Source organism: Schistocerca americana, chromosome 9, assembly GCF_021461395.2.
Source record: "Schistocerca americana isolate TAMUIC-IGC-003095 chromosome 9, iqSchAmer2.1, whole genome shotgun sequence".
NCBI lineage: Eukaryota > Metazoa > Arthropoda > Insecta > Orthoptera > Acrididae > Schistocerca > Schistocerca americana.
In genome coordinates this window covers 75,962,687-75,984,767 of record NC_060127.1, presented here as the reverse complement: position 1 = coordinate 75,984,767, position 22,081 = coordinate 75,962,687, and the positions used below count along the sequence as shown (strand labels likewise).

Sequence of the window (22,081 nt, the reverse complement as noted above, 5' to 3'; positions counted from 1 at the left end):
AATTTTTCATTAATTTATGTAGCAGCAAATGTTAATAATTAAAAATTTTCATTAAGTGATCTGTGTTGTGCATCATATGTAAGATTCCTTTTACCATACATAATTACTTAAGCAAGTGTATCATTCGGAATTTTATCATTAAAAGTTGAACAAAGTTTAATAGTATTTTGTGTAGTTACAACATTCTAAATGTGTGTCATATTAATTACACAAATTGGATAATTATTTATAAAACTAAACAGACTAATATCAATATCTGATTTTAGTAAAGTAATTCGTTTAAAGTCTAAAAATGCATCATATGCTTGTAGAAAATTAATTGAGGGATTAATATTCCACATTTCTTGAGGAAAAACTTCATTTCTACAAATTTTTAAATATATATTCTGTAGGTTAACATGATCAAATAATGACGAATCAACTAATCGATTATTTTTACGATTTGTCTGAAATACAACAAAAACAAAATATGGCATATTTTCTGTAGAGTTATAGTAATTTGTTATATCTAGTTCAAAACTTCAGTTTGAAGTTCATAAAAAGAGATAGGAAATTTAGGATATTTTAAAATATTTTCACACTGTTCAAGTTCGTAATTTCGTTCATATTTAACAACACGTACACGAATTTCCATAGATTCTATAATAATTTTACCTTCTTTAAGTAAAGTATCTTTTATTTCAACATCGACAGCATTTGTATCAAACCAACGTAGAATTACATCTCCAGAAGATGAACTACGTGTAAAAACTACAGTTAGGTCTCCTTCAAACATAATTTCTTCATAATCTTTAAAAATCCACCAACTAATGATAATGGATAAAGTACTTCATTTCTTTTACTATTAATTTTTCCTGTATTAGTAATATGTCTTTCCAAACTTATTTTATCAGTAACAGATGAAGTTAAATGTAATAAAACTGTTGATGAAATAAATGGGTGTACAATTCAAGATAAAATACTATTTCCTTTTCTTGTTGTTATAAAGTCAAACAATTTCGTTACAGAGTTGTCAATTAACTTTTTACTTGATTTTCTATCGTTAGTTGGATAATCTGTACCACAGTTTCCAACAATACCAAAATTCATCTATAATTGTGCATGATTTGGATGCAGCCAATAATCACCAATATTTATTTGAATTTCTGGTTTTCCGTTAGGAACATTTAAATTATTTTTAGTTTTTTCATTAACAGGAAATGAGTAAAACTGATAACTTTCAATTTTATTCATGATTTATTAAGGGAAAAAATTATTAAGATATTTTTAAAATAACTGTTACAGTAGCACCATTAAATTGAACTCAATTATCAATTCCATCAGTTATGGTAACTTCTAAATCTTGAATTGAATAAAAAACAGGAACATTAACAGGATAATTTAGTTCATAAATTATTGGTTCACCAAATTCAGCATTATGTTTCAATGAAGCAATAATATTAGTTTCATTATGAAACTAATCATTACGTATTCTGTAAATTCCATCAGTAAGATTAAAATTTATATTTAATTATTGAAAAGGAATTATTTTAGGAATATCTTTAGCTACAGCTATTTTATTGGGTAAAACAACTTGATTATTAAAACCAAGTAAATTGTGTATCCGTATATAAATTGCCATCACATTCAATAATAATTCTATTTAGAATTTCTTCTGCTTTAATATGTATAATAGGTTTTTCGAATGAATAAATTATTTACAATTTTTAAAACTATCTTCACCTACAGGCATTTCTATTGTTTCACCATCACAATAAAGATTATTATTTTTTGTTGTAATATTTGATGTTAAGAAAGCTGAATAATAACCAAATAATGAAACATTAGTATAACTTGTATTTGAACAGTTAATCGTTTTCTAAGTACAGATGTATTATTACTAAGTTGAACTAGGCAACCACCAAATCTGCCTTTAGGCTGCACCAGGCGGCGCAATTACTACTGAAAATATATAAATAAGTGCAAATATATAAGTAAATGTAAAAATATAAATAAATGTAAAAATATAAATAAATGAAAAATACAAATAAATAAAAATTATTAAATAAATGAACAAAACAGATTCGGGCCCTAAAGTAAGAATTCCAGAAAATAATTTAAAAACAAACATGGAAAACTTTTACCAATTTCTGTAAGATGTGCAATAATTGGACCAAGTGGTTGTGGAAAAATAACATAAATGATTGATAATCATATTTTAGCTCCAGGATGCTTATATTGAAATAAAATCAAACATTTATATATTAATTCAATTAGTTTAGGACAACCAAAGTATAAAGCATTTATAAAAAAATGTAAAATATTGAATGTATAGTTAATAAACAAATTATTACCTTTATTGAAAATAATGAAGAAATTACTCCATTACATGAATGTAATGAAAATTCAGTTGTAGTATTTGATGACTTCATTCTAGAAAATCGAGATATTGTTAGAGACTTTTACTAGGGGCAAGCACAAAGGTACGGAATGTTTCTACTTAGCTCAAACTTATTCAAAAATACCAAAACAGTTAGTTATGGACAACTGAATTTTTTAAATATATTTACAAAAGATGATACAAATTTAAAACCTATTACCATGAGATTGTTGGTGGAGATTTGAAGTTCGATAATTTTAAAGAAATGTGTAGTAAATGTTGGAATGATGAATTTGGTTTCTTAACAATAGATATGTCTAGTAAAACAAGCGAAGGTAAGTTTAGAAATGAAATACAATATTTCTTAAAAATATGAACATAAACATAGCTGTAAATGCAAACATAAGCATAAATATAAATGTAAACATTAAACATAAACATGAATACAAACATAACTATGAACGTAATCATAAACATAAACGTAAATGTTATTAAACGTAAATATAACCATAAAACATAAAACACAAACATAATACAAAAAACATAAAGCTTAAACATAAGTAATGTTTTTGTTTTTTAAAAGTGTTTGTAAAGTATGATGAAGGAGTTCTTAAAAAAAACTAAAAAAATGGAAAGAAAACTGAAGAACTAAAAGAAAAATTTAAACTTTGGAAAAAGCAATCATGAACAGTTTATGAAAATTATAAAAAGGAAGATCAACCTGTAATTGATGCTATGAAAATGTAAAACAAGATATTGAAGGTTTATGTGACAATGTTTTGAATGCAATTGAAGAAAATAGAGAAATTGAAAAACAAATGATTCCATATCGTGATAACAGATTGATCTGATGATATTCCTTGTAAATATAGTTGTACATTAAGTGAAACAGAAATTAACGATATATTAAATAAATATGAAGAAGAAAATAAAAATAGAAATATAAATGAAAATAAAATTAAAAATGTACATGAAACTAAAAAGAAAAGTGTTAAAATATATTAATCATAGTTAAGATAAATTATTTGTCTTAAAACTTGTTGCTATGTTTAAATATGTTGGTAATTAACCTGTGGAATTTAATGGTGATAATTTAAAAATTGTTGATATAACATATGACCATACAGATGGATTAGTGAAACTTTAAACTGAAAAACAAATTACTATGGAAGATTTAAATAAAAAGTTTGATGCTGTAGATTTACCAAATTATGGAAATATATTATTTAATTCACGAGCATTATATTTTTACAATATCCCAAATAAAATCAGATGAAGTAGAGCTAATGAATATAATTACTTAATAAAAGAAATTGTTGATGTTGATTTTCCAAATTTAAGTAAACAAACTATAGATTCTTCAGATGACAGTTTCCAGAACGAAAAGGTAAAGGTTTAATTAACAAATATACAGATAAATCAATTGAATTTGTATGGTTAAATGATGTTAGTCAATTAATTGATATATTAGCAGTTATTCATGGTGAAGAATAAACTGGAAATAAGAATTATCATGATGAAAAAGTTAGTATTGCACAAATGTTAACAAATAAATTTAGCAATTTTAACCGATAATCTAAAAGAAATTCTATATATAATTAGTTTTTATAAAATAATCTTCCACATACATTTTGGAAAAGTGATAAACATGAAAAAGGATTAGTAAATAAATTAATAAATTACCATTTGAAATGCATCTTACAGGTTTTAATTATTCTGGTTCATGTACAAAGTTAGAAGAGAGATTACCTAAAGGTGATAAACGTATAAACCCATTAGATGAAGCTTATAAACAAAATGAGATTGCTGACAGACGTAATAAAGAATTAGAAAAAAGATAAATAGCTGATACAGAACTACAATTAGCTGCAAAAGAAAGAGCGTATGAAAATGATGCTACATTTGGTGAAAAAGTAACTCCAACAGCAATTAGAGGAATAATGTATGGATATAGTAAATTAGGCATGGGAATTAATGTTAATGAAATAATTGGGGTTATTAATTTTTAAACTATATAAAAGATCATTATAAATTTTTAACTATATAAAAATCATTATGAATTTTAATCTTTATACATCTTTTAACTTTATAAAAATCGTTATTAAATGTTTATTTACAGAAATGAATAACTTTACAATTGATTATATTTTGCTACCTAGTGGCAAAACAATATAAAAGTCAATTACATTAAAGTTATACAATGAACAACTAAATGTAATTGAATCGTTTTTAACTGAACAAAAAATATAAAAAACTTAAAAAATTGGAGGAAATTTACTTATTACATTAGGTATTCCTGTTAAAAATTATTGAGTATTTAACAAAAAGAAAGATGGTAACGGATTAAGACAACATGAAGGTGATTTATACCATTACTGTTAGCTTATTACCACCTTTAGCAAGAATAGGGTCATTAGCTGGAGAATCTGCAGCAATTGCAAAAGCAGTAATAAACAAAAAGCATGCTGATAAAGAATTAGAAGAACAAAAAAGACATAAATTAGAAATGGAAAGGAAAGCTGTTGTTATTGGGTTAAAGAAACAAAATAATTTCGAAACAGTAATTGATACATATTCTAATGCATTAAGTAATTTTGATGAAGAAAAATTACCAAAACAGTTAAAAATTCAACAATTTCGTGGTGTATACATGAATGATGAGTGGCCAAATAGACCATTTAAAATTGAAAGTAGTATAGTTCATTTAGATAGATGTGATAATTCTGGTACTCATTGGATTTGTTATTTTAGAAATAAAAATCAACAAGTTGTTTTTGATTCATTTTGCTGTAATATATCAAAAATTAGTTAATAATTTAGGAAAAGATGAATTATTTGCAATACAGAAAGGATTAAAAATTCTTAAGAAGTAATATATGGTCATTTACGTTTATTTGTTTTAAAATTACTTTGTGAAAATTTTAAATTAAATGATATTTCAGATTTAATAAATGGGCATTTTTGGATACAAGATACATTTAACTAAACAAAATTAACAAGTGCAAAATACATCTACATTCAATGTAGAAAAAATTGAAAAATTTGGAAATAATATTAAACAAGGGATCCAAAGATAACTAATGAAATTAAACGATGTAAAAAACATTTTAATCCTATGTTTTAAATAACTAAAGGTTATATTGGTTTTAAAATTAGAAGACTTGCTAATGTTAATTATCCAATTGATGCAAACGATGTAGTTAACTGACAATACGTAGAAAACGAATATGTTGCAAAATGTGAATACATAAGCATTTTAACATAGTTCAATCATTATTTTACCAAAAGATAAGTGGAAAAACCTGTTTTTATTATTTCACATGAACTGATTTAACACCATAATTGATAAAAGTTAAGTAATTTAAAAATAAAGTATACAATAAGAAAATAATTGAATTCACTTATTTGACAAGTGGTTATAAAAAATGTACAATTTTGAATATTGTTTCATACTTACAAATAATATTATTGTAGGTAAAAATATAAATAGAGATTTAAAATTTGATTATTTTCATACAACAGTATGTTTAGCGTATAAGCTATATCAAATAAATAATAATAATCATTCAATAACGGTCCAAAAATCGAATTTTGTAACTGTAACATTGAAAGATTCTGTTAAGACTGTTGCTGTAGCTGTAAATATAGTTGTATTTGGGGAGATAATTTAGATTTCTATAAATTTTTTATGTACGTAAATGAATAATCACAATTCACATTTAATCTTAAAGTCAATCATATTTATTGTTTAAGGTGAAAAACTATCCTGAAACACATAATCCACATAGCGTAACACCTAAAAATGGAAATTTTAGTAGTTAGAAAACAAAATAATTTACAAACAGATAATGGTAAAGAATTTTATATCATAGAATTTAAAGAATTAATGAAGAAATATAACGTTAATCATTATTCAACTTTTTCAGAATTAAAAAAGCAGTTGATAAACATTTAACAGATCGCTTAAAGAAAAGATTTGGATGAAATTTGTCTTACAAGGAAAACATAAATCGTAAAATTTACTTAAAGATCTAATTGATGAATATAATAATACAAAACATTCTACAACAAAAATGAAACCAATAGAAGTAAATGAAACAAATTTAAAAATAAGTAAACAATATATCTAACAAAAAAGCTAGTCGCTTAATGATGTCTGCTTTAGCTGATGCTAAATTTACAAAAAGGTTATAAATTACGAATTAGTGTACTTAAAGGTATTTTTGAGAAAGGATATACAGCTAATTGGTCAACAGAAATATCTGAAAATGGAGATGTAATTCATTACCTGTTTTCAGTTATCAGTTACAAATTAATTAAAAGATATAAAACGAAATTTTTATGAACATGAACTACAAAAACTAAATATCCAGATGTACCTTAATTGAAAAATTTTAAGGGAGATAGGTTATTATGTTAAATCGTTAGGTTTTGATAATTCACATAACAGTTGGATACATAAAGATAAAGTAATATTACACTGCAAATTTATGGTCGAGTAGCAGACTGAAGTCTGTTTCAGCTGACCCCAATTTTATGTATAATTAGTATACTATTTAGTTTTTAAATAAGTATCTAATTTATCCATTAAATTTTGAATTTGATCATCTTTTAATTTAAAACTTCCTGGCAGATTAAAACTGTGTGCCCGACCAAGACTCGAACTCGGGACCTTTGCCTTTCACGGGCAAGTGCTCTACCAACTGAGCTACCGAAGCACGACTCACACCCGGTACTCACAGCTTTACTTCTGCCAGTACCTCGTCTCCTACCTTCCAAACTTTACAGAAGCTCTCCTGCGAACCTTGCAGAACTAGCACTCCTCGCAGGAGAGCTTCTGTAAAGTTTGGAAGGTAGGAGACGAGGTACTGGCAGAAGTAAATCTGTGAGTACCGGGCATGAGTCGTGCTTCGGTAGCTCAGTTGGTAGAGCACTTGCCCGCGAAAGGCAAAGGTCCCGAGTTCGAGTCTCGGTCGGGCACACAGTTTTAATCTGCCAGGAAGTTATATATCAGCACACACTCCGCTGCAGAGGGAAATTCTCATTCTGGATCTTTTGATTTAATTATTTCATCATTTATTTTATTTCTTTCATTTTTACTTTTAATACTTTCATCTTTCATTTTAATGCTATCATCTTTTATTTTAATTATTTCATTTTTTAATTTATTTAATCTTTCTTGTTTCTGTACACAATAATCTTTATGTCTTATTTTACTTTTTTAATATTTTATTTTACCTTTGTAAGAGGATTCCAATTATACAGAAAAATTTTATATATAAAAAAATTATTAATTTTATACAGAAATAAATTTATTCGTTTAATATCCTATAATGGCCATATGGTAATGTATCTAATTTAATTTTCTATACATATCTTTTATTATCATGGGGCCTTAATGTTTTTTGTTTACTTGAATTGTGTATATTTCATGTTTTTCACTCTTAATTAGATTAAATTTTCTACATTGTTCTATATTGTTTCTCATCTTCTAGAGTTATTCTGCTTTTAAAAATCCATTTTTAAATTCCTCTAGATTTCTTTTCTATTTGCTCACCAACATTATAAACATACATCTTTGCTCTTAAACCATAAAATTGTTCCATTATTTTTCCATTACATTCAACTTTCATTTTACCTACAACTTTCTTGTTTACTTGGGGAATACCATATATATTATCTGTTGGATTATCACTTGCATCAAAGCAATCAATCATTTATTTCATATCTTCATAGAAATCTTCAGTTTTAACTTTATAAATATAACTATCTGTATCTTGATAACATATTTAAATATTTTCTCCATATTTAGGTATCATAACTATTTAGTGAAAATCATACATTAATTCTTTGGGTAATTCAAGTATACTTAACCCAATATAAATAGGTTTATTAAATATTATTTTAGTTTGATTCATATAAATGGCAGTTAATTTTTCATTAAATATAGTTCTATGTTTGTAGTTTGATTTAGCTACAAGTTTATCACATAATTTACTCTTTGAAACTAACTTTATATCTAGTCTATATCTTATATTCCCCATTACTTTACCAAATACAGAATTATTCATTAATTTACTGAAATCTTTTTCAAAGTCATTTGTAGCTTTATTTCTTAAACTTAAATCTATATAGTTCTTTAACCAATTAGTTTGTTTAATTTTTAAGACTTTATATATTTTATAAATTGCATTCCTAAAGATAAATACTGGTAATGTTTAAGATATTAGTAATGTATTACACAATTATGTTTTTTATCTAAAGTAGTTATTAATTTACTTTCATTTTTACCTGGATTGATTGAGGAGCTAATGGTAAATATTTATGTAATCATGTAATTCTTTTGGATACTCTAGATCTACTTCGAATTTATATGCATCTTGACTGTTGATTGACATTCCAGTTATTTTTGTACAATTAGATTTATTTGGTTCATCCCATTGAATCGACCTTATGGTAAATATTGCTTCATTTCATAACCATATAAATTATTTGCATCTAGATAATAAAATTTGACATTTCTTTATTATTATAATCTTTTAAATATTTATTATTTGCTTTTACATATATTTTACAACATTGTGAAATTCCACATCTTATTCCTTTTTCAACCATTAAAGGCATATCATGATCATGTAGTTATTCAAGATTTTGTTCAGTAATTTTTAACATTGCATCCCAAGATAAACCTGGTGCTGTAAAAAACCAAGAATGATCTAAATTATATTTATTTATACACGTTTTTCTAAAATTTTCAAAAACATCACTTACCAATTATACATCAGTTTTAAGATATAAATCATGATATTTACCAAGATGTTTTTTATTGAATTTTTTACAAATTAATTTTGCATGATTATAATCTTCATCAGTTATATCACAATCATTCAATTCATTTTAAAATTCTTCTTTTGCTGTTTCTTCAAATTTTTTCCAAGAATCCAATTAATCATAAGGATTTCTAAGTGCTAAATTAAGTAATTCTGAAGAAAAATGCTCTTTCATATTTTTAATTGATTCTTCTATAAATCTGATGGAAGTTTGTCAAGTGAAGAAGCCATAAATTTAAATGGATCAACAAATCTAATTTTTAATTTTTTGTATGTTTACCAAATCTAATATATTGATTTTCATTATTTGGTATTATTTCTATTTCATTCTTATCATAGCCAAGTTATTTTACAATAAGCTGTGAATCATAACCAGATAAATTATGCAAATAAATAGAACAAAATCAGGTTGTATTAGTTTTAAATTACAATTACTACATAATGGAGCAATTTATTTTCCAGTAAAATGTTCATGATGATGTACTGTTTTATTATTTTTTGTACAACAACATTTACATAGTGTACAAACTGTAGATTTATTATATATTTTGTATTCATCAAGTGTAAGTGGTTTCATTTCTTCAGTTTCAGAATATATTCTTCCAATTTCTTCACCATCTTGTTTTATTCATTCAATAAATTTTTATGACAATTTACTCCTCTATAAACAATAGGATCTTCATAATTTCCATTCATATATTTAAAATAATAACAATATCCACTTGGTTCATGTTTTTGATATTTCATTGTATATGGTGTTTGTGGATTTGGTTCACAATTAACAATTTTAAAAGTAAACATTCAAAATCAGTATAAATAACAAATGGAACTTTTGTGTAAATTGATAATTTTTTTAAGTCAACATATTCTCTTTTACTTGACATTTCATCTTTTAGTGGTTTCTTAGTTAAACACTTTGGTATATGTTTATCTAATTTTTCTTTACTATTAAAATGTAGTAAACAGAAATCACAAATAAATTTTACTGTTTCGTGTTTGGTAATTTGACTTGATACAAGTCCAGATAATTTCTTTATACAACAGTAATACAACAGTATTATCTTTCTTAAAATAAAGTGGATGTACATGTTTTTCTTTTTTACATTTTGTTAGTTTTAATGGACACATTTAATATTGTTCATCTTCATCACCAACTGAATAAACATTATTTGATAGATTAATTAGATTTTCTGTTTTTGGAATATGATCAACTAATACACGAAATTCAATATTTTCAAGTTTTTACCAAGGTCAAGACCAACATTTTTGTATTTTGTTATTCTTTCTGCATTTTCATCTACAGTTAGCAAAGTTGCTTTTATAGACCATAGAAAACATTTTTCATCATTATTTTTTCATTACTACAAGTTTTTTTTTTTAATACTTCAGCTATATCAATATCGGATGACCCTTTTAATAGAACATATTTATTAATTACTAGCTGTAAACAATTAATTCTAGTTAATGACCATCCTGATGTTTGAAAAATTAGAAATTTTTTTCAAATATGTCTTTTGTTGTTGTTGTTGTGGTCTTCAGTCCTGAGACTGGTTTAATGCAGCTCTCCATGCTACCCTATCCTGTGCAAGTTTCTTCGTCTACCAGTACCTACTGCAACCTACATCCTTCTGAATCTGCTTAATGTATTCATCTCTTGGTCTCCCTCTACGATTTTTACCCTCCATGCTGCCCTCCAATGCTAAATTTGTGATCCCTTGATGCCTCAGAACATGTCCTACCAACTGGTCCCTTCTTCTTATCAAGTTGTGCCACAAACTCCTCTTCTACCCAGATCCATTCAATACCATATTTAAACTTTTTATTAAAATCTTTTTCTGCTAAAATAGTATAATTTGGTGTTCATTGTCTGAAATCTTGAACTTTTGCAACTATTTCATCTTTTTTCAGTATATATTCACAATATAAATTAACATTTGTCTTTACACCACGAAGTACTTTCAAATATTCTTTAACAGTTTTAAAAATCTTTGTTTTTACTGAATTTAAGAAATTTTTAGGATCAAGTATATCTATACTGTTTTCAAGATTTAGAGTTTGTAACCTATTTTCAAATGCTTTTTCAACTAAGTAATCTTTAATTGTTTTTCTCTCTTTTGGTTTCGGTTTTACAGATATAATTTGAGAAAATCGAAATATTCTTTTTAATGATTTATCTTCTTTAGTTAGAGGAACATCATAAATATTATAAAATGATAACTTTTTCCAAATATTTTCACTATGTTCAGTGACAGCTGAAGCAGTCTCAGATCTGTGATCAGCTTTATTATTTTTAACAATATTTGTATTATCTTGTACAGGTATAAAAATATTAACAATATCATTATAATTTTTGCTCATTTCAGTTTTATAATTTTTATAATTTTCACTTCAGGTTTATTGTTATTATTATTATTTTGAACAATATTTGTGTCATTTTCACCTACTACAGTTGTATTATTTCTGAAAATATTTGGATGATTACTAATAATAATTGAAGAGTTACTAATAATAAAAGTAATTAAATCAGCTTTACAAAATTTTGAATATCCTCATAAATTATTAATTTATAAAACTCACGAAGTCTTCCAACATTGAATTGTTGTAGTTGAGCAACAATGTTACTTTCATTTTTACTGTTCTATTTATTACCCAAATAAATTCATTAGAGTTCTAAAAATCATTTTTATTAATAGAATGATATTTTTTAATAGATGGATAATGATTATTATTTAATAAACAATTAATCGAAAAGAGAATTAGTTTATTATTTAGTTTAAAAATCAATTAGTTTACTATCTACTTTAAAAGTGAACTAGTTTTTAAACAAATAGTTAATTATTCAGTTTATAAACAGTTTTTAAGCAATTAGTTTTCCAAAGAATTAGTTTCCTATTTAGTTTGGTATTTAATTTAATAATCAATTAGCTTGCTCTTCTATTTATAACAAAAATTTCATTATATTTGTAAAAATTATTTTTATTAATAAAAAGATAATTATTTAATAGATGTATAAGGATTATTATATAATAATTAATTTAAAAAAGACAATTAGTTTATTATATAGTTTAACAATTAATTAGTCTTTAAACAATTAGTTTGACAATGAATTAGTTTAACAATAAATTAGTTTTAATAATGTATTTAGTTAATCATAAAGGATAATTATTTTTTAATAAATAATAAATCAGAAAGTTAAAGCTCTCTTATTCTTATTATATTCTAAAGTACATTTCTTATGTTTATTATTGTGTTTCTCTTTATGTGTTGGATTGATATAAAAACAATTGAAATTTTTCTTTTTTGACTAATTTTATATTTCTTTGTGGATGTAGATTTTTCTTCAATTACAACTTCTTCATTATTCATTGTAGATTGAGATTTTTCTTCATTATCCATGCGTGTTTTTCACTTGTTTAATAAGTTCCTTAAAATAATATTTAGCAACACTTTTTCCACATACACAGGAAATTCGATTTTTATTGTAATTTTCTACATGATATTTATTTTTACATAGCCTACATATAGTTCTATAACCATCTTTTGAGTATTTTTGTAAAGTGAAATTATCGATTGATATCTCTGTATTACAATATTTACAAAATTTATTTTTCACAGAACAATCTTTTTGGGCTTGACACAGTTCTAAGCCTGCTTCAGCTGGCACTTGCTCCATTGATATAGAAAAAATTTATTAGATCTGTGAAAAAGTAAATTTTTATAATTTTACAATCATTCTAATCCATCCAAAAATATGTCTTGTGAAGTACATTCTGTACTGTATGATCGAGAATTTCACCCAACCTCGTAGTACTAATATCAGCTTCATCAACAGCTAATGTTTTTGGTTTGTTTTTAATAATCATTCTACAAAGTGGACAATTTTCTTTTTCCCTTTACCATTTATCAATACATTCTTTATGCAAAATATGATTGCAATTTGTTTTATCAAATTGATTATTGTTTTCATCACTTAAACAAATAGGGTAATCAATATCTTTTACGCATACCTCAATTATTTCATAAGTATCTTTTTCTTTAGCTTGCATTCTTTTTTGATCTCCATTTTTAAGAAATAATTTTTATTAGATTTATAAAAAATGCAAAGGTAATAATTTTCAATGAATCATTTAGCTATAAGTCCAAAAATACAATTTTAAAAAAAATATATTTAATACAAACTATAAATTTATTTTTGTAAAACTATTAAAAATATTTTCTATATAGATGGAAACTACTTTAATCAAGAAGCAAATTAATATAAGTATTTATAAGGATATTAGAGAAGTTAATGAGCTTGAGACAAATGTTTTACATAATATTTCAAACTGTGATTATTTAAATACTAGATTTGGAGAATAACTTTGTCTATAACTCAACAATGATTTTAAAGTTATTTTACCAAATAGATTGTCTATATTAATTGATGATTTTGATTTTGATATAATTAAAAAAGGACAAATGATAATAAAATATAAAGGAATGAAGAAACTTAAAAATAGAAATAACGAATTTCATGATATAGAGTTTACAATTTAAAATGTTTAAAATGCATACATAAATACATTTCCACTGTGCTACTATGGTTGTTTTGAATGCTGTGCTAGCTGTACAATATATTGTGTGTGTTTGTGTGTGTGTGTGTGTGCGTGTGTGTGTGTGTGTGTGTGTGTGTGTGTGTGTGTGTGTGTATGTGAGTGAGTGTGTGTGTGTGTGTGTGTGTGTGTGTGTGTGTGTGTGTGTGTCTCTGTATGAGTGCGCGCACGTGTGTTTGTATGTGTAGTAATGTATATGCAACCATTCCGCAGTAACAGCGGGTAAAGTTAACGTATATGGAACTAATATGTATATGTAATGTAGCTACAGCCAATATTGCCTATGTTCGTCTGTGAAATATGTCACACAGAATTCTTATAATTAACATAGATGGACAATAATAATTATTGCTGAAAAGTACATATGTAACTAGTAACAAGGCAGCACAGCTATAACCACTGTGTGTGTGTAATGTTGATCTTATTGCGTTTTTGTGATTTCCAATGGTTTTGTCTAGCATTAATATTCGCCATTTGTAAGGTATATACAACCAATTTGTGTAACGTACACACAACCAATTCCAGCTAAATGCAACCATTCAGCAGTAACAGTGGGTAAAGCTAAGGTATATGGAACAATTATGTATATGTAATGTAGCTACAGTCAATATTGCCTACGTTCGTCTGTGAAAATGGACTCGATAAGCAACCGAGCTATCAGTAAATGGAATCTAACCTGCATAACGCTGTATGCATGTTGCATGAGTGTCAGTTTCACTGTTATTTGAGTCCTCAACAGATCGTTACATGGAAAACTTAAAACTAACATTTCGATAAGCAGTATCTAACTTGTGCAACGGAGTTTACTGGACTAGAGTACATGACACGTTGTGGTGTGTCAGTGTCTCTGTTTTGGCCCTACGTTTTGCACTCACCTCTTTAGATGACTGCCCTTTCCCATGTGGTTTACAGCAGCAGCGGCTAACGCTTATTGTTATTAAGAATTAATTTAATAAAAGGAGTTTGCTTGGGTCCTGTTAACTACTAAATAACTTTTGAGAAGGGATTTCATTACTTAACGATAACGAGCCTGACCCTGCAATTACTTTTGCGCTATGATTGTGAATTTTACCTTGAATTCCATCTTCAAGTGTAGTGAAGCCATCTAAATCTCTCCTGGCTATATAAACGAAATCAGGCCTCGAGTGTGGTAATATGTGCCACCACCGACGTGAGGGCAGTGTGACACGTCTTCTGTCTCCGAGCTCTCGACCAACACTACTCTTCCATTCTAGCAGACAGATCTCGTCTCACAACAATGCTTAGGATTGCGTTCCCATGTTTTGTTCTCAATTTGTTACTATCGATATCTGAGTGCTTACATAATGCAAAGAATAGCCCTAAGTTGGATATATTGTTTTATGTAATGGAGAGTTCTGACACGCTCCTTACAGTGTGTAGTATCCATTTCAATTTTTTGTCTATGGTTGGTAGCTAGTTGCAAAGGAACAGATAGCTCAGATAAATTTATGGAACACTTCAACACTTGCTGTCAGTAATGAGACATATTGTACGAGAAATCAAGTCCTGGGACCAGAAGTGCCTCTGGCTTTTACCTAGAAGGGACAATATGTAAATTAAAAATTCTACATTTAAATGAGAATTTCAGCCCACAGATGCTTTCTCAAGAAATTAAGGCGAAACGCCGCTGGTAAAACGAAAATAGCATTTATTTAGTTGCACCTAGTCGGACACAACCAAAAATTTACAAACACTACTGATACAGACACAAGAAAAAAGTAAAAAATGGAGCCATAGTACATTATTATACTGGAGCAGCAGGTATGTATAAGGCACGTCCAGTGATATTACTGTTTTACAGGAGGTAAAGGAAACTGCAGCTTAATAACTTATTCCTCCATCTTTGGAACGAAATACTTGACTGATTCTGCGTATTGAGAATCCGACAGTTTGTTGGCAGGTTTGTGGAGGTGTGTGGCATTAGATATCTACTCGCTGGTCATGATTTTCTCGTAAATAACAAACCACTGATTTGAGTATGAGGTGATGGCGCTCGATAGCGACCCAGATGGGTTTCATAGGATTCATATCAGACGAATTTGGACACTGAGACCGAACATAAGGCGCCTCAAATCACCTTAGCACGGTTCCTGCTCAAACACACGGACAGTTGGACTGCTGAAAGATGATACCGCCGTCGGGGAAGACATCAAGCATGAAAGATACGAGTGGTTCGCAGCTGTCTGCCTCGATTAGTACCGCAGGTCCCATGTAAGTGCAGGAAAATGCTTCCCATAGCATAATACTGTTCCCATCAGCCTGCATCCATGGTGCGCTGCACGATTCGAGCCGCCATTCACTTTTTTTTTTTTGGAGACCACCATCGTCCTAGCACAGCAAAAATGTGATCCACCCAAAGAGTCGACACGTTTGCATTAATCGACGGTCGAATCCCAATAGTCCCATACCCACTACAATCGTAGTTGGTCAACATGTGAACACGGAGGGGAGGCCGGCTGCTCCATGTTCAACAATGTATAATGAACTGTGTGCTCTGAAACACTTGTGCGTGCACCAGCATTTTGCTCTTTCGGCAGAGATGCCACAGATCACCATTTATCCTACTTTACAGAGTAAACAAGCCTCCGAACCCCACGTTCGGTGAAGAGTCGTGTACGTCCAACAAGTTAGCACCTGGTGGCAGTTTCACTGTCCTTCTTCCTCTTTCCGTGGATGCTCATGACAGTAGTACGTGAACATTCGACAAACTTCGCCATTTTAGAGATAACCGTTAACAATGCCATTTGTCAGATTCGCTTATCTCACTGGATTTCCCCATTTGCAGACCATATCTTTGTTAGAGTGATGCCCCATCCGTGTCTGCTCCGCTTACATACACACATGAAAAGAAGTTTTGTATCATCCTGGTTCTCAAAAGTCCTGAAGACAGACATTGACTGTCGGTACTGTATCACAGACACAGTCCCTTTGACTGTTCAAAGATGTCACTAAACTTGGCCAAAAATGTAAATAATCATGCATGAGCAGCGCGTATTAGACGGAGGGGGTCCAACAGCCGATCAGTCATTCCACCAGGAAGGAGGTAACAGCTCGTGTTGCCTGTAGTTCAACCAAGCGTAGACGGTCAATACTGGGGTTCGATCACGTCTGCATTGATACATTGTGCCAGGAAGGGGTTTCAACAAGGGAAGTGTCCAGGCATCTCGGAGTGAACCAAGGCGATGTTCTTGGACATGGAGGAGATACAGAGAGACAGGACTGTGGATGACATGCCTCGCTGAGGCCGCCCAAGGGCTACTACTGCAATGGATGACTGCTACCTACGGATTATGGCTCGGAGGATCTCTGCCAGCAATGCCGCCTTGTTGAATAATGCTTTTCATGCAGCCACAGGACGTCGTGTTACAACATTGCGCAATAGATTCATGATGCGCAACTTCATTCCCGACGTCCAAAGCGAGGTCCATATTTGCAACCACGACAGCATGCAACGCGGTACAGATGGCCCAACAACATGCCGAATTGACCACTCAGGATCGGCATCACTTTCTCTTCACCTATGAGTGTCGCATATGCCTTCAACTAGATAATCGCCGGAGGCGTGTTTGGAGGCAACCCGGTCAGGCTGAACGCCTTATACACACTGTCCAGCGAGATCAGCAAAGTGGAGATTCCCTGTTGTTTTGGGGTGGCATTATATGCGGCCGACGTACGCCACTGGTGGTCATGGAAGGCGCCGTAACAGCTGTACTATAAGTGAATGACATCCTCCGACCAATAGTGCAACCATATCGACAACATATTGGGGAGCTATTCGTCTTCATGGACGACAATGCGCGCCCCCATCGTGCACATCTTGTAAATGACTTTCCTCAGGACAACAACATTGCGCGACTAGAGTGGCCAGCATCTTCTCCAGATGTGAACCCTATTGAACATGACATTTTCAGTTTTGTGACTTAAGAACTTTAATATCTGAAGAGCATAAAAGACACTTGTTTCCATTAAGCTACATTACATTACTCCACCCGAGCAGACCATGGAGGCCTAAGGGCACCGACTGGCAGTCGTGTCATCCTCTGCCCAAAGGCGTCACTGGCTCCGGATATTGAGGGCATGTGGTCAGCACACTGCTCTCCCGTCCGTATGTCAGTTTACGAGACAGGAACCACTACTTGTCAATCAAGTACACTGTGTGATCAAAAGTATCCGGACACGTGGATAAAAATTACTTACAAGTTCATTGCGCCCTTCATCGGTAATGCTGGAATCAATATGGTGTTGGCCCACCCTTAGCCTTGATGACAGCTTCCACTCTCGCAGGCAATACTTTCAATCATGTGCTGGACGATTTCTTGGGGAATGGCAGCCCACTCTTCACGGTGTGTCGGTCGGTGAGGCCTGGCACTAAGTCGGCGTTCCAAAACATTCCAAAGATGTTCTATAGGATTCAGCTCAGGACTCTGTGCAGCCCAGTCCATTACAGGGATGTTATTGTCGTGTAACCATTCCATCACAGGCCGTGCATTATGAACAGGTGCTCGATTGTGTTTAAAGATGCAGTCGCCATTGCGGGCCGGTGTGGCCGAGCGGTTCTAGGCGCTTCAGTCTGGAGTCAGGTTCGAATCCCGCCTCGGGAATGGATGTGTGTGATGTCCTTAGGTTAGTTGCGTTTAAGTAGTTCTAAGTTCTAGGGGACTGATGACCTCAGATGTTAAGTCCCATTGTGCTCAGAGCCATTTTTGTGCAGTCGCCATCCCTGAATTGCTCTTCAACAGTGGGAAGCAAGAGGTGCTTAAAACATCAATGTAGGCCTGTGCTGCGATAGTGCCACGCAAAACAAAGGGTGCAAGCCCCTCCTTGAAAAACACGATCACACGATAACACCATCGCCTCCGAATTTTAATGTTGGCACTACACACGCTGGCAGATGAGGTTCACCGGGCATTCGCCATACTCACATCCTGCCATCGGATCGTCACATTGTGTACCGTGATTCGTCACTCCACACAACGTTTCTCCACTGTTCAATCGGCCAATGTTTACGCTCCTGATACCAAGCGAGGCGTGGTTTGACATTTACCGGCGTGATGTGTGGCTTATGAGCAGCCCCCCGACCAACAAATCTCGCGTACAGACTTATGACATAAGTGACGCCCAATCACCTGACCACTTTCAAAGTCCGTGAGTTGCGCGGAGCGCCCCATTCTGCCGTCTCGAGATGACTAATGACTACTGAGGTCACTGATACGGAGTACCTGGCAGTAGGTGGCAGCACAATGCACCTAATATGAAAATCGTATGTTTCTGGGAGCGTCCGGATACTTTTGAACACATTGTGTAGCTCTTCAGTTTGCCTCACTAGAGCTGAGTGGACCCTGCTTGCCAACAGCCCTCGGTAGACCGGAGGTCACCCACCCTAGTGCTAGCCCAGTCCGATAGTGCTTAACTTCGGTGATCTGACGGGAACCGATGTTCCACTGTGGCAAGGTCGTTGACATTAGGTTACATCGTTAGGTTTATTTAGTGATGAAGTTTATCATCTCTGTAAAGCTCCCGTACTCGAGTGCGATAGCCACAAAATTAGTAAAAATACGTCAAGGAGCTATATAAATTGCAGGCGTCTCAGAAGATTCTCTTTCTTAGTCCTCATGTGAATAGTTTAGAATTAGCTTTCCGCTTCTCTCAATACTCTATCCAGGATGTCGTGGTGCAATGTGCGTAGCTGCTTGAATCCTATAAACATTCGTTAGAGAGGTACTCCTGCTTCAAGTAATACTGTACGTAACACATCTCGCTGTCTTCCAAATCTTAATTATTTCACTTTACATGACTGAGTTCCGCAATTACTTATGGAAGTGTCTGGCAGAAGAGATAAGCGAATCTTTCGACCCTGTACAAATGTATTGAGTCCAGTTTGTGTGGGATTTAGATAATCTTGCGTGAGAGAGACAGGACATTTAATTGTATACTACTTTTAGTGTGTTGCTCCTTTGTCAGCTGAAAAGACTGCTATAGTTCTTTCCATTCCTAAAAGATCTGTTTCATCGAAATGAAGAGAAATTGAATGACTAAGTTATTGTAGTAGGGGAAATCACCTGTCTCATAGATCTGTCGAAACCGGTCATCCAATAAACAGCTTTTCTAGCGGTCTTGCCTTGTGAAGTTTTATTCAGTTACCTTCTCTCTCAGTTTGTTTCTGCAGTTGGTCTACTAGCTCATTCTGTATAGTTTTCGAGAGTCTTTTGACCAAAAGGATATGTTCACTTACAAGTCTGTGGAGATGTTCAAGTATGCATAATGTATGGTGGTTAGTTTTTGAGTTACAATTTTAATGGTTAATTATACAGCACGTCGAGAACCTGTGATAACAGAAGCGTCATCGTGTGGGTTATCTGCATACCGAACGGCTTCTCTTAGTGCATGGACTTACGCAGTAAAGGTGCCTAAAGTTTGAACATTTTTCTAGCTTACTAATTTCCGCAATCACTGGCGAGATATACACCTTCTGTTGGTTTTGAACCACTTGCAGAATTTTTGAAACTTGTCGGCCTGGTGTGTACTATGAGGTAACAGGTGAGATGCCGACATAGCCAGTCGTCGAGCCTGATGAAAATGTTAGCCTGATGAAACTGTTGGGAAGTTCGTTGAGCGCATCATAGTCCAAGTCTAATGCAAGGCGGATGGGTTGGTATAATATAAGCGCGTTGCCGTACCTTAATGACTACTTTTATATGATACGCATCATTAACATTATTTTATTTCTATTCCTTAGGTTTCCGAAGAAAACGAAGCGTCCAGACATTTCCGAGGCAACAGCACCCGCTGCGCTGCATATTCCTCACAGGTGAAGGTGAGCGTTTGTGTGCGAGGTGCACGCAGCACATACTTCGTGCTCTTTTCCTACACCCACCTGATTACTTTGCAATTTACAATCAAGTGTCTGACAGAGAGTTCACCTAACCACCATCACACTATTTGTGAACAGTTCCACTCTCGAACAGCGCGCGGAAAAAAAAGAATCTTTCTGTGATTTCCCTTATTTTATTATGATGAACATTTCTCCAGCCAAATATTTTCGCATTCGGAGGAGAAAGTTAGTGATTGGAATTTCATGAGAAGATCCACCCGGAACGCAAAACGCCTTTTTGATGATTGCCACCCCAATTCGTGTATGATATTCTTGGCACTCTCGTCCCAATTTGGCGATAATAGAAAAAGAGCAGCCCTTCTTTGGAGTTTTCCGTTGTCCTCTGTCAGTTCTATGTGGTAAGCATCTCATACTACACGACAATATTCTAGCGCAGAACGCCAGTCTTCCTTTCCTTTTTCTAGCAGAGGGCGGACAAGCGTAGTGCGGGCGGCCTCTTTAGTAGACCTGCTGCATCTTCCAAGTGCTCTGCCAACAAAACGCACTCTTTGGCTTGCTTTACTCACAAAATCACCTATGCGTCGTTCGAGTTTAAGTTGTTCGTAATTGTAATTTCTAAGTATTTAGTTGAATTGACAGCCTTTACATTTGTGTGATTTATCGTGTAACAGAAATTAACGGACTTCTTTCAGTACTTGTGTGGATGACCTCATACTTTTGCTTATTCAGAGATAATCATCGCTTTTAGAGTATATAAAGACTCCTTTTATTACTAGGCTAATTACTGTTTAGCTCAACAGGGCCTTCATACTGAAATGTTTCCCCACACCATCTAGTATTGTCTTTCTATGTGTGTGAGTAACTGTATGTTCACTGTTGAGGGTAAATACATACAGCGTACACAGGGCGGTGTGTGAAACTGATAGCGATTACACTCTTCCGCTGTTGTAGAAATCTGCTCCAGATGCTGCAGATACCGTGTTGAGCTGAAAGTGTTAACCAAAGTACGGAGAAATATTCTTCGGGGCTCTGTTGCATAGCAATCAGATTTCTTTCAGTTCTGAGAAATGTCCAGTTACTATTGTGGATTTGAATGATCCATGAAGTGACTTCTTTTCCGAAGAAAACATCGAACTATTTCACTAGAACTGAACGCTCCCGTTGGAACTGTTCTCAGCTGGTGTTTATTAGTAAATCACAATAGCAGTATATCGCTGGGTGTATAATAAGACGTACCTTCTTGAAATGAACAATATTTTATTGTTCTATTAACTGATTTCCTTCCATATGCACTTATATTTTACAATGTGAATCAAAACTCGCAATGGCGTCGATTTTTTACATCACAAGAATGGCTCTCCTCCCCTAAAAATTACTCTTAACAAGAAGAAAAAAAACTCTATATCCTAAGAATAATTATGTGAGCGCTGACCGCCACAGAGTAATA

The 22,081-nt window shown here is 31.9% G+C and overlaps 1 protein-coding gene across 1 annotated transcript in view; it reads left to right on the top strand.

The window, feature by feature from the left end:
* The window catches only part of LOC124550669 (endothelial zinc finger protein induced by tumor necrosis factor alpha-like), a 119,154-nt gene that overhangs the window by 58,260 nt on the left and 38,813 nt on the right, over positions 1–22,081 (top strand). Inside the window, exon 6 of the mRNA XM_047125392.1 lies at positions 20,539–20,616. Within this exon, the coding sequence (XP_046981348.1) occupies positions 20,539–20,616 (78 nt within the window). The remainder of the gene's footprint in view (positions 1–20,538; positions 20,617–22,081) is intronic.